The 13,157-nt window shown below is 44.7% G+C and overlaps 1 protein-coding gene and 1 long non-coding RNA gene across 3 annotated transcripts in view; one reads left to right on the forward strand and one right to left on the reverse strand.

Moving 5' to 3' along the window:
• Window positions 1-1,804, reverse strand: part of LOC101170311 (aryl hydrocarbon receptor) — a 29,480-nt gene extending 27,676 nt beyond the window's left edge. For both annotated transcript variants that reach the window (XM_011489981.4, XM_078939678.1), the window contains exon 1: window positions 1,522-1,804. In XM_011489981.4, the coding sequence (XP_011488283.1) occupies window positions 1,522-1,562 (41 nt within the window). In that variant the 5' untranslated portion in view covers window positions 1,563-1,804. The remainder of the gene's footprint in view (window positions 1-1,521) is intronic.
• Window positions 1,805-3,985: 2,181 nt separating this feature from the next.
• On the forward strand, window positions 3,986-7,257 carry LOC110017387 (uncharacterized). Its single transcript, XR_002292765.3, has 3 exons — window positions 3,986-4,900; window positions 5,848-5,929; window positions 7,136-7,257. It is a non-coding gene; the product is annotated as an uncharacterized LOC110017387 (long non-coding RNA).
• The last annotated feature ends 5,900 nt before the right edge of the window (window positions 7,258-13,157 follow it).

The raw sequence follows: 13,157 nt of genomic DNA on the forward strand, positions 1-13,157 counted from the left end.
AAACTGAAGAAAAAACCAGAAGGACGCTTTCATAAACATGATAGAACCACAGAACGATTACTTTTTCATTTATTTTTGTCAAAGTGAATTTTAAGCCTTATGGAAACCAGTGTTTGATCTGGACACGCCCACATCTCTCAGCTGGTTTCACGGTGTGGAGGTTGGCGCTTTGGTTTGGTGTCCGTCAGCCGTTGAGTCATTAAAAAAGGTTCAAACTCTGGAAAACGCAAACGTTTAGGAAGAAACGACGCCAGAAAAGTACAAACCAAAGAGAGTAGAGTAAAGTAGAGTCAAATTCAACAGAACAGAGAATAATAAAATAAAACAGAATAGAATAGAACACAGGAAAAGAACAGAACTGTCAAGAAAGGAACAGAATAGAATAAATTAAGGCAGAGCAAAATAGAATAGAATGAAATGGAAAAGAGCAGGACAAATTAGGAAGAAATTGAATAGAACAAAATAGAACTGAACACATTAGAAAACTTTTTAGTGTTTTTGCTTCAATCATAACAAACTTTATTGTTCTTAAACAGAATAGTAAAAAATCTCCTTTAGAACCGGAATAAACGTTTTTACTCAGTAAACTGTTTAAGCAAATAAATGTGTTAATATTTCAGTCTGTTTTATAGCAGAACGATTTATTTTCTTCATTTGTTTCAGGAGTTCTAAGTTTCAGTTCAAATCTTTAAGAGTTTTTCTTTTTTAAAGCTAAAAGGTCAGAAACATTTACTGTTTTACAAAAACTGTCATTAAATTACCAAACATTACAAATGTTTCATGTAGGAAAAGAAAAATATGAAAACTTAGAAAAACGTAAGATTACTGAGTTTTACATATTCATTTTTTTTGGTTGGAACCCCTTAAACGTTTTCAGAATCATTTTTAACTGAATTTCCACAAGAGATGATTTTATTTTATTTGAATATGTATCGTTTCAGGATTTTTAATTTAATTTAATTAAATTTTTAAATCAATAATTTAGAAAATAAATTTAAAAAGTTATTTAAATAGATTGTTTACATTTATTAGAATCTGAGACTATAGACGCAAACGGGGGGGTTTCGTTTAAAAATCATAAATATAATTCTTTCTTTTTTAACTCTGACACTGACGCGTCACGCATGCGCCGTAAACGGTCAAAAAATTTATTTCTATTTTATTCCATTTCTCAAAAATAATAAATAAATGAGGGAATAATATTAGACCTTTTACATTTATAACCATTTTATTGAATAATCATGTTTTATATAAAAAGGCCATAATAAGCGGAGGAAAATGGCCAACAGTTTATTTAAAAAGCGCCTCCAGAATCTTTCAAATGATTTTTTTTTATTTTTTACTAAACAATTTTCGTTTTCTGTTTGACCGGACGAAGGCCGCGCACGCGCCCGCAGTCCCGCATCTGTCCGCGCAAACGTAACCGTGAAACGTTCTGCCTTTGAAGGAGCCGAACGTTCCCGCGCTCTGCAGGTGGACGGACCCGCGTGCGTGGATCAGACGGCCTCGCGGGGCACTCACGCTCTCTGGACGGGTTTCCTCCTCTTGCGTCCCGCGTACATGACGACCCGCAAAGGATAATCCTCAATTCCGCTATAATCCTGCACGTGCGCAGCGCGCGCGCATCGTACCAAAAAAAAAAAATACAGAAAGACGAAGAAATAAAAATTGGGCAGACCCGCAGCGTTTGCGGTTTTCCCGCAGACAGCAGCCTCCTGGCTCCTGTCGGTCAGCGGCTCCGCTCCGCCGCTGCGCCGCGCGGACGAGCCGCAGTCTGCACCGCAAACCGCCGCATCTCAGACTGACGAGCAAGCGCTCCGCCAGCAGCGAGCCGCCTGGTGTCGGGGGCGCGCATTCCACATGCGACAGTCGACAGTCATGCGCGAGGCCGCAGTAGGCCTGTGGTGAAAAAAACAATTTTTACGAGGGCGCGCTCCCGATAGTCTCGGTCCGGGCACCCGCAGGAATTTTTCCGGGGGGGGGGTACCGCAGGATGTGGGTCAGAGGTCAGCAGGTACATCACCATGACCCTCACCTGCAGGGGGGAGGAGTCAGCGGCTCACAAAAGTGATTTAAATTCGTTCAACTTTTGTTTAACTTTATGTCAGAAAAATGTGACGTAAAAAAACAAACAATGAAAACAAAATTAAATCTAAGTTTTTAATTTTGGTTTTAGGAATATTTTTTATTTTAGTTTCTTCGTGTAAGTAAAACAAGAACAATAGAAGAAAGGCTAAAATAAAATAAAACAAACACATGACTTAAACGTTATTTTACAATTCCTAGTATTTAATGTTTTCCTTTAACAGTTTTATGAATTATTAGACAATACTATTTTATACTGTATTTTTCCTGCTTTATAGCTTTTCTTCTCCTTTATTTGTGGACTTTATTCCGTTTCTTTTTGGTTCTTTGTATTGTTTAGCGTTTCGAAATCCCTGTTCAGTTTGGTTTCTATTTTACTAGTTTTACTGGTTTTTCAGACATTTTAGTGCCGGGGGAGGGGGGGGGGGGACTGCACATCATTGAGCATGAGGAAAATTTGAACGAGGGCCGCATTTGGCCCCAGGGCCGGACTTTGGACATGCCTGATTTAGAAAGCTTAACCCTTGTGCTATCTTAGATGACCCCCACCCTTCCATTGACGTGTTCTCCCTACCATGACAAAGGTGGATAAAGGTGGAAAGATTTCATGTAATCCATGGACACCAGTAAAGATCACAAATCATTGAAGAAAAAGGGTTTAGCGCACTGTCTAGTGGGTCTAGATGACCCAACTCCCAACGTTAAAGTGCCTAGGATAGCACAAGGGTTACGTGTAATCTTTTTTTTTCCTTTTCTTTTGGCGGACTTAACATTTAGCAATGAGTTTGCTGTTATTTATTTATCTGAACTTGTAGTAATCTATAGTAATCTTAACAGATGTAGTTCTTCTTATTGCACCTTTTTTATTCTCTAATTCTTCAGTTTATTGTTTTGTTCTCCGTCAGTCTTAACTGCATTTGAACATTTCTCAAATGTTGATTTGTATCATTTGCTTTCCTTTCACTTCTATCACTTTATTTTCACCTCTTAAGGTGAGAATTTCTCGATTATTCGTCTGTTTTTTCTCTTTTTTTTGGCGAACGTCTTTTTGATCTCAGATCAGCAGAAAAAGAAAAATCCTCAGTTGTTTTTATTTAATCACCTTCGGCAAAGAAGACTGAAATATTTGGGTCTTTTTTCAGATTCCTGTTCAGAATTTCCTCATGTCTGCATTCTGGGGTCAGACGAGGTCATGACTTTTCCAGTGTGTGACCTACATTTCCCCCAAAGGGCAAAAACCCCAGGTGGGGCAAAACATTCTGTTCTATCTGCGGAAAAACACCGGAGAATCTGTTTGGGAGAAAATGTAATAGCTTTAACTTCAACTTTATTTTTGTATTTTCCTTATTTTTTATGTTTTTTTTTTGTTTTGTTTTTTGGATGAAGACGCCAGGAAACGTCAGAGCAGCTCAGAAAGCTTCAGGTGGATTTTCTCGCAGAAGAAAAGTTCAAAAGCAGAGGATTCAGTCTGAGTGTGGAGCGAAAAACAGACTAGAAATGTCAGAGAACGAAACACAAAAAGGAAACAAAAGTCAAACTGTTTCAAAATAAAAGCAGAAAGAAGTAAACAAATAGAAGAACCAAAAACGGAAAAATCCTGTTGACATCAAAAAACAAAAGGTTTTATAAATACTTTAACGTTTTAGCTACGAAGACAAAAAGGAACTAAATCTTAATGCTTAAATTCTTCATTTTATACATTTCAAATCGAATAGTTCCTGTTTTTTCATAAAGAATTCATTAAAAACAGGGTTTCTGGATGGTAATCGATAACTAATCAATTCCTTTCAGGTCATGTGATCCTGATTGAAGGGGAGCCGTCTTGTGGTGGTTTTTTTATGTTTACGTCTCAAACAGCAGCTTCTGACCCCAAAAACCCACAGATTCCAACTGTATTAGTGAGAAAAACACTAAAGGAATGAAAATAACACAGAATGATGGACAAAAGAAACAGAAAAAGATTAAAAAAGCAACAAATTCAGCAATAAATCCTATTTTAACACCTTTTATTATTAAAATCCAGTTGTCTAATGTATTAATAATCTTCCAAAAGAGCTAAAAAAAAATAACAGAATAGAAAAATAATTATGAAAATGACTAAAGGTAAATTATTCAAATATATAAATAAAACAAAACAAAAAACTGAATGTGTGGAAGATTGATCAACGTGAGACTTGTTTTTGTTCCTGTTTAAGCTTTATTCATAAAACTGTGAGATTTCTAAAAATAAACCGATCTCAGAAATGCTAAATAATCATAAAAATGCACGTTTGTTCCTAAATTCTAATCTAAATCAATAATGTGAAGGATGACGCTGTGGTACAGCGGTCGACCTCGGAGGATCTCACTTTTCCCCTCATGGTTCAGCGTCTGGATCAGCAGCCTGACTGAATCGGCGCCCCTGTCCTTGTTTTACGTAAAATGTGTGGAAAAAAAGTCAATCATGACAACAAACTGCCACAAGCCCCAGATGCCAGAAGGCGTGGCGCCACAGGGGAACCGTCTCTGGGCGAAGCACCGGCGTCTGAAGTAAAGAGCGCCCCTTAAACGAGGTCAGCCGCTGCTGGAAGATGATTGTGTTCATGAGAAGGAAGGTTTGCTTCACGTCAGCTGGGATGTTTTCTCCCTGCAGCTGTTGTTGTTGTTGACAGACGGAGTCGTCACGGTGAAGCTGCATCCGGCGAGCGTTCAGAACGCCACGTTTGCTTCTTTTTCCACACGAGCGGCTCCCTGAGTCACGCACAAACATCCGTTCCTCACATGGTCGGTGGGGCGAGGAGCTGATGTGATGACGGGAGGCTGACGAAGTCAGGAAGTAAATCTTTATTTATAAAACTTTTTTTTTCTTGTATTTCTTTTCTAACTTTTCCAACAGCTGAGCAAAAGAGCTGAAGGCCTCTAGTAATGAAGCTCCTGACACACGAGGAGTATATTTGAATAAACCCCTTTTGTAATTAAGCCTAAACTTTATTTATATTGATTATATTTGTAAATGTTTTTTGTTGGACCGGACAGAGAAGAAAAGGAGGGGAAAAAATAAATAAATAAATAAAAACAACACTTTTTACTGTCACAAAAGGCTTCACCATGTCAAGACAAACCAGAGAAATAATAAAACTCTATTAACTGTACTCAGACATTTTAAATAAAGCAACAGTAAAAAAAATAATAACAATAATTTATAAAAAGTCATTTCATCAAAGCCTCCGTGGATACAGTAAAGTTAAAGTAACTGAACTGGAACAAAGTGTGATGTTTTTCAGTCTCTTTGATCCTGAAACTTGTTTTTTGGTTTGTTTTAAGCAAAAATAATAAATTAAAGCATTGAGCGGCATCGTATGGCCCACAGGCGCTACCCTCCCTCGCCGCCCACCTCTACGCACCACCACCGCTCTCACCACCCACCAACCCCACTTGCTGAGCAGCCAGTAAGCACATCTAACTCCCCCTTCCCTTTCTGTAGGGCTAACTGCGGCGTACTAGCATTGCGATCCGCATCATCAACTGAGTTAGGAAAACACATCGCTAAAGATGCTATACATGCTAACTAGGTTAGTGACCACGCCCACATTCCTAAAGTGATCTTCTCGTATGTTACATCGTTTTGTCCAGCGTGGGCCAGGGGGTTGTATAACAAATTTTTTACCACATTCTGATCAAAAATGCGCTAGCTAACTAAGATCGCAACAGTTGCGAACTCGCCACACGCACGCCGTTCAAAATCTGCCACTTCTAATTCCAACATTTTCCTTTTTTCCACAGTAGCTAACCTGATGCCTGAGAAGCTACGAGGCGATCAATAAAAAACCGCAGGACGAGTTTTCATTTGAATCTGCAACTGAAGGTACTTTTTTTTTTTTAATTCAAGATGGCGCCCTCTTTCCAAGGTCAAAGGTCAACGAAACCTCTGTGTTGTTTGTAGACTTGAGCTGGCGGCATGTATGTGAGATTTCGTGAAAATCGCACAAACTTAAATGTCGTCTTCCCATATTGTCGAAAACCACGAAAATCGCCAATTCTCACAGTTCGCCACAAAATGGCCGCCAAGCCGTAGGTCGTGTGGCGTTCCCGTAATCATTTCAAAACTTCCTTTGGAGATCTTCGACACGTGAGTTTTCGTTACGAAACTGTATTTTAAAATATTCTTTTTTTTTGCCCCATACGTGATTTCCTGACGATTCTTTTTTTTACGGTATCACTCGCCGTGATGTCATCGTCTTGAGGGGGGTGTCGTTCCCTTTGCCGAAAGTTCCGAAAGTGTGTGCAAATTTTGGTGACTTTTCGCGCATGTGGCGGGGGTCTTTGTTGTCAATGCAGCTGCCATAAATAAAATGCACAGATTTCTGAAGCCCGTTTGAAATGTTGGTTTTTTGGGGCTGCGGTGCTGAGCGGTCTTGGTTCACGGTGGAGGATCCTGGTTCAAACCCCGGTCTGCAGTGTTCTCTTCCCGGATTCTGTCCGGTTCAGTCCAAAGACGTGCCTCATGGGTTTGTTAGTCACTCTGGACCCGGGACGGGCAAACGTTTTATGCTCATTTCAGTGCCGATTGCACAGATGTCGTCATTTTTCTGCGATACGGACGCCATTGTTTTGGCGTTGTTCAGCTTTTTAGCCCTTTTTTCAGGTAACTCACCATCAAATCGAAGCGAGGTCGCCGAATAGCAGCAAGTTTGACTTCAATATGAATAGAACTAAATCTGGGTTTCTTTGCCCGGTTTGGCTCGTTTTGGCTTCGAGGTTTTGTAGCATTTCTTCTACAGCACGCTACTTCCAGGGTACTTCAGTGGTATGTACATGGTACTTTTGTTGTACTTACAGGGAGGTTATGTAGTACCTGCTGTGTATTTATGTGGCCGTTATTGGTTCATTTGGGTTCGGTACCCACTTTTTTTCCGATTTTTTAGTCGTTTTGTGATGATTTTTAGAGTGAAATGAAGGTTGTGAGAGACGAAAGTTTGGATTCCTCTGTTTTAAATCATTTTTGATCTATTTCAGAAAACCCAGGAACCCTTTTAAGATGTTTTGAGAACCTGAAGCTTTTCCCTTGCAGTGAAACGGATCTCAGAGATCACCGCAGCTGAGTGCCACGGAAACGTGAAAAGTTTGTGAGCTCATCAGAGAGCTGGAGAAGACGCCGGAGGGAGCGGGAAAGCGCACGAGTGACCGAGTCATCCCCACGCCGCTCACAAACTCCATCCTCCGACAAATGTAATCACAGCAGAAGGCGGCGGCGGCGGAGGATGGGGGGTGGGGGGTGATCCAGGCTGTCCTGAGGGCTGAGGAGAACACCACACATGTATGGAAGCCCATTTGGGTCAAATTCTATCTCACAATTATGACGTTTTAGAGGTTATTGTCCGACAGCACATATCCCATAACCTCCAGTTGGATAACTGTTCACTATTTTAAAAACTATCTTTGGCCGTTCTGTTTTTGTCCCAATGGAGCTTCTGTACGCCTTTTCTTAAAAGTGGGGGGGGGTTGCTGGTCGTGTGTGCGCCTCAGGGGCGTCGTTACAGACGGATGAGCTGCAGACGTCTTCTGATGATGGGAGGGCCGTTGGGGCTGTGGGGAGGCGGCTGGCGGCTTAGAGAAGACGAGTGAATCATCAAACCCTGGAAGGGAGCAGCGTCCGTCGTTCAGGGTCGTTCTTCGTCTTCTCACAGACTCGTCACCGGTTCTTCAGAAAAGCCAGTTTCCGTTTGGAACAGCTGTCACTGTCGGAGACAGAAAACAACAAAAGCCTCACACTTCCATCAGATTTAGTCTGGTTCCATGAAAAGAAGTCCAGCCGGTTCCTTTCTTGTGGGTCAGAACCATTGACCATATCTGAGAACTGGACCGTCACCCGTTGAAAGCGGTTTACTGTCGGCTTCAATCACATGAGGCGGATTCAGGCGCCATTTGGACCAGCATGGATGGCGCCGTATTCAGGCTTCCGTTGATTTCTGACAATGCACGCCGAGTCAGGCATTATCTCACATAATGCACACCTCCATGGGCATTACACCTTACTTACCCCTTGGCCTCCCAATGTTAATGTGCCTACAAGTCACGTTAACATTGGGAGTTGGGTCATCTAGACCCACTAGACAGTGCTCTGAACCTTTTTTCTTCAATGATTTGTGATCTTCACTGGTGTCCATGGATTACATGAAATCTTTCCACCTTTATCCACCTTTGTCATGGTAGAGGAGAACACGTCAAAGTAAGGGTGGGGTCATCTGGGCCCCACAATATAGCACAAGAGTTGTACCATGGTCTGGATCGCTACTTGATTCTGATTTGCTGCAAGGTGGGAATTAAAAAGTTATAAGGAACGCCTAAAACAGAAGTTCCAGTCACTCAGTCTAAATGTTCTGTATCACTGTAGCCCCAGGGCAGCTGTGGCTACATCAGTAGCTACCATCACCAAGCATGAAGGAGGAGTGAATGAATGATGGACACATTATAAACGTTGTGAGCATATGGAAAAGCGCAGATTAATCCAATTAATCCAATCACCATGCTGGCCTGTTCGCCAATTGGTAACACGTCCACAGTTTATCACGAGACAGAAGAAAGGATGAGTCACTTTGTAGTTTTCTTTAACCTGTTTGGTTAATTGGATCATCTTGAAGTCTGGGCGGCAGCAGAACGAGAGGAGAATCTAAGTAGGAGGAGATGAGACACGAGGAGGAATCGAAACTTTTGCTTCATCATCCGGACTAAAACGAGCAGGAAGAGGTGAACTTTCCCTCTGAAATGATACTTTGCTGAATTCATCAATATCGATCGGCGTGTAAACGACTTTCCTCCGCTGCTTCGGAGCGAGGTCGATGCAGGCTCTGTAGCCGTTACCATGACAACACTTTGAGCCCCGTATCAGATACTCCACGTTTTGTGAAAAATGATTAAAACTTAGAAAATACTAAGAATAAAGTACTGATAATTTATTGAAAATGCATTTATTTGATATGTGACCATGGTAAAAGCAGAAAAATAAGCGAACGAGTTCGCCTTTCAGGCAGGTAGACTCTGCAGTATTACGGTTACTCCCCTAGGGCGGTAGTAATTAACTCACCTGTTCAGTGTCCTATTTAAGTCCAGGTGTGCAGCCGTTCATTCTCTTCCTTACCGCAATCGCTGCATTTGTCGCCCAACCCTCCTCCCCGGCTTCCACCTGTGGGCTACATTCGGGGTTATTACCCAAAAGTTTTATGGAAAAAATTATCTCATGGAATTGTACGGAGCCTAAAGCCAAACGAAAAGATTGTGAATGCCAACTTATGAATGTAAAATTTCTACTGCATGAGTTTGCCTGACTGAAATGGCCTTTGAGTTATCAGAACTTAATGTCGCAGAAATGAGGCGACCGTGTCGCGTCTTTAACATTTCTTTTTTTTTCTTTTCTTCTTTTTCTTAACGTTTCTGATATGGCACACCTTGTCCTTTACTGCTAAGAACCATCATGCTACTGTACAATAGTTGTCTTTTTTAATGTAATATTGTTTTTAAAAAAAGATAAAAATGTGTGATAAAACTGCAAAAAAGAAAGTAAAAAAAACAAGAATGAGGAAAAAAAGTCAAACTGAACTATATAGTTGAATGACAAAGCCTTAAAGATCAATAACAAATATATCGTTTCCTTGGTCAATTACCGGTAGGTCAAAATTAAGGTTAAAGTTATTTACTGAAACAAACTGTTTTGAAAACACAGTTCTTTATCAAATGTATTATTTTATTCCATGTATTTGTTTTTTACTCTTTCTTTTTTGTCATAAAATAGATTAATTCAGTTGATGAAGGGAAATTACTTAAATTTTTTTTTTATTTTTTTTATTTTTAATTTAATAATATTTATTTGTATTTTCCATTTTTGTGATTTTCTTTCCATTGCTGTAAAAAAATGCAGAATACTTTTGAGTTTACTGGAATATTTTTTATTACACTCTTAGATTAATTTAGGAGCAAAATCAAAGTAAAAATTGACAAGTAATTCTTTTTTTTTTTTTTTTTTTTTTTTTTTTTTTTTTTTTTAACTTGTCCTGTCCAACAGCTAGGCAGACAGATGAGAGCTGAGGGCCTCTTGGGTTGGACATATTTTACTTTAACAAGAGGGGTTATTAATCTTCAGACAAACCAAAGGTATGTCTGAATAAACCCCTTTTGTAATTGAGGCCAAACTTTATTAATTTCAAACATGTCTGAAAATCTTTGGTGTTGGACCGGACGGAAAAGGAAAGAGGGGAAGAAGAAAGAGGGACGTTAGAGAGAGGGGGGGTAGGGGGTGATAATAGGAGGGGAAGGGGGATAAGACCATGAAGCAGCATAAAGCAACAAGTTTACTGGTTGTTAATCATTATGGTAAGGTTCAAATGTAAAAAAAAAACAAAAAACAAACAAAAAAAAAAGGGCGGAGCCTGTCCACACACACACTCAAATGTTATAAACACACCTGTTAGTTGCAAAAATGTCCACCTGTCGACATGTACACAAAACAGATAGTGTTCACACGCATACTTATGCCTTAAAACCAACTAGTGTGAAATATTTCAGTCATTCAGTCTGTTGAGCTGACACCTGTGCTCAGGTGAGTGTTTATGTTCTTCTAAAATGGATGGTGGAACGTGAAAAGAAGGAGGGAGAGTGCCCAGCCATCCCCACCCCAAGACCCCCACCGCACCAGCAGCGGCAGCCGGATTCCCGCCAACACCACACGGGAACCGGCAGGGAACAACCGCCGCCCGGGCGACCAAGCCCGCCACCCAGGCCAGGGCCAGCAGGGCCGCCGCAAGGCCCCCAGAGCCAGAGAGCAGGGAGGCACGGAGGGAAAGAGGGCGCCGCCCCAGCCCAACCAGGAGAGCAGCCCCCCCGCCGCGCCGGGAGAACCCAACGCAGGGCCCCACCGGAGAAGGACGCCCACAGCCCCAGACGAGCACCCCACCACCACCCAGGAGTTCCGGGCATCCCCCCGCCCCAACCCCAGGTACGGGCCAGGACCCCCCAAGGGAGACCCACTCCGCACTCCAGGCAGCCATCCGCCCGGCCAACGGTTGGTCCAGGGAGGAGCGAGGCAGGGGCCCGCCGCCCCCGCCCAGGAGGGGGGAACCCCGGGGAAAAAAGAGGGCCCACAAGGGGTGTTGTAAATATGGCCCGACCAGGCTCGGCCACAGTTGGAAATTTGGCGGGGCCCAGCACTCAGGAGCAAGGACCAGAACCCACCCCCCAGGGACACGAACACCCCCGGCTCAGATGTAATGTGAACCCCCCCACCGCGCGGAGAGAGCACCGCCGGGCCCAGGAAGCCAGCACCCCGGGGACACAGCCGCCGCTGCAAAGGGGCCCGTACCCCCCACCAGGGAAGAGGCAGGGGACAGATGGTCCTAGGTCCCACCTTCCTTGCAAAATGTGTGTGCGTGTATGTGTGTTTGAGAGAGTGTGTGTGTGCATGTGTGTGTGTTTATGTTGGGATGTATATATTGAGGGGGGAGGGGTGTGTGTACTAAGGGGGGTGCGGTTAAAATTGGCGGGTAGGGCACTAAGGGGACGTCTCCTGATTACTCACAGTGACGTCCCCTCACCCTCCCCACCAAGGGGCCCTAAATGTCTAAGGTGCGGTTAAAATTGGCGGGTAGGGTGCTAGGAGGACATCCGCTGCTTGCTGGCAGTGATGTCCAAGCACCCCCCCTACCAAGGGCCCTACATGTCTAAGGTGCAAATAAAACCGAAAGAGGGGGGGCCCACTCCATACGGCAACCACAGGAGGGGGGTCACTGCCTAGTAAACCCCCCCCCCAAGGCTCATCGCAGGCTAAGCCCCCCACCCCCTCACCCTATTATGAGGTTATATGAGGAAGGGGGTAAGTTGGGGACAGATGATAGACTGTCCCCCGGTGGTCAAACAGCCGTCCCCCGCCCCCCCCCCCCCAGCAAGGGGGCCAGGCCCACCCAGCCCCGGGGCCCCACCCCCGGAGGCGCAGACACCCCAGGCCCAGCACCACCACCCCCACACAGAGAGAGGGGAGCCAGAAAGCGCCGGCCCCCCCCGGAGCAAGCCCAGGCCCCCACCCCCAAACGCCGGCCCTAGAAGAGCTCTGGTCAGGCCTCGACGGGACCGAGGCAGCCAACCGGCCGGGGAAACCGCCGATGGCCTCAGCGGAGACCCCGACCCGTCAACCCCCCCTGCCCCGTACCAATAGTGGCCCCCCCCCTCCCCCAGAATGCCCCCCCACAGGACAGGGCCGACAAGACCCCCACCCCACCCCACCCCCAGACCCCGCAGCCGAAGCGGATGACACCCAGAGCGACCGGGGGCCCCAAGAGGGTTGTCCCGTCCCGCCCCAGAGCCAGGGAAGGGCCGATCCCAGCCCCAGGTGCAGACGGGAAGCCCATCCAGCGCCGCTGGGCCCCCCCCCCCCGAGCAGCGCCCCCCGCCAACCCCCCCCCAGCACAGGCAAAGGGACCACCCCCCCAAGCCAAGCCAGACCACCACCCCACCCCCCCCACCACGCACCCCCACACCCAAGCCCAGAGGACCACGCAGCGCCCCAGGCCGCCCCACCCAGGCGCCGGACCCGACCCCCCGACCAACGGAGCCCCCACCACCCCCGGCCAGGCACCGGAGGCCCCGACCCCCACCCCGGCCCACGGCAGAAGGGCAAGGAGCAGCGACGACCATGCCCCCCCCACCCCCTAAGTCACGGAGTTAGCTATGGGAGACCAGAGAGACCGAATTCTTTCAAAGTTACTTGAACTTTGGGCTGACATTTTTTCCAAGCTGATATGATCAAGCAGCAGATTTCTGTGTTGACTTATATTTATATTTTTTTTGCTTTTCCAATTTATTAAAATAGTTTTTTTAGCAATGCAAAGAGTTATGAAAATGATAGAGCCTAATCCTCCTTCTACATCGATGGCACTCATGTCACCAAGCACACAAAGTGACGGTGAAGCTGTGATTGAAACCTTAAGCCAGACTGATAGATCGGCACATACCTGCTGCCAGAGAGCCTGGACAGGCGTGCAGAACCATAGTGCATGCATGTAATTGTCGGGTAGATTACTGTCACAGTGCTGACAAATGTCTGAGTT

The sequence above is a fragment of the Oryzias latipes genome, chromosome 21 (genome assembly GCF_053564925.1).
Source record: "Oryzias latipes strain Hd-rR chromosome 21, Olatipes_Hd-rR_3.1".
NCBI classification, from domain to species: Eukaryota; Metazoa; Chordata; class Actinopteri; order Beloniformes; family Adrianichthyidae; genus Oryzias; species Oryzias latipes.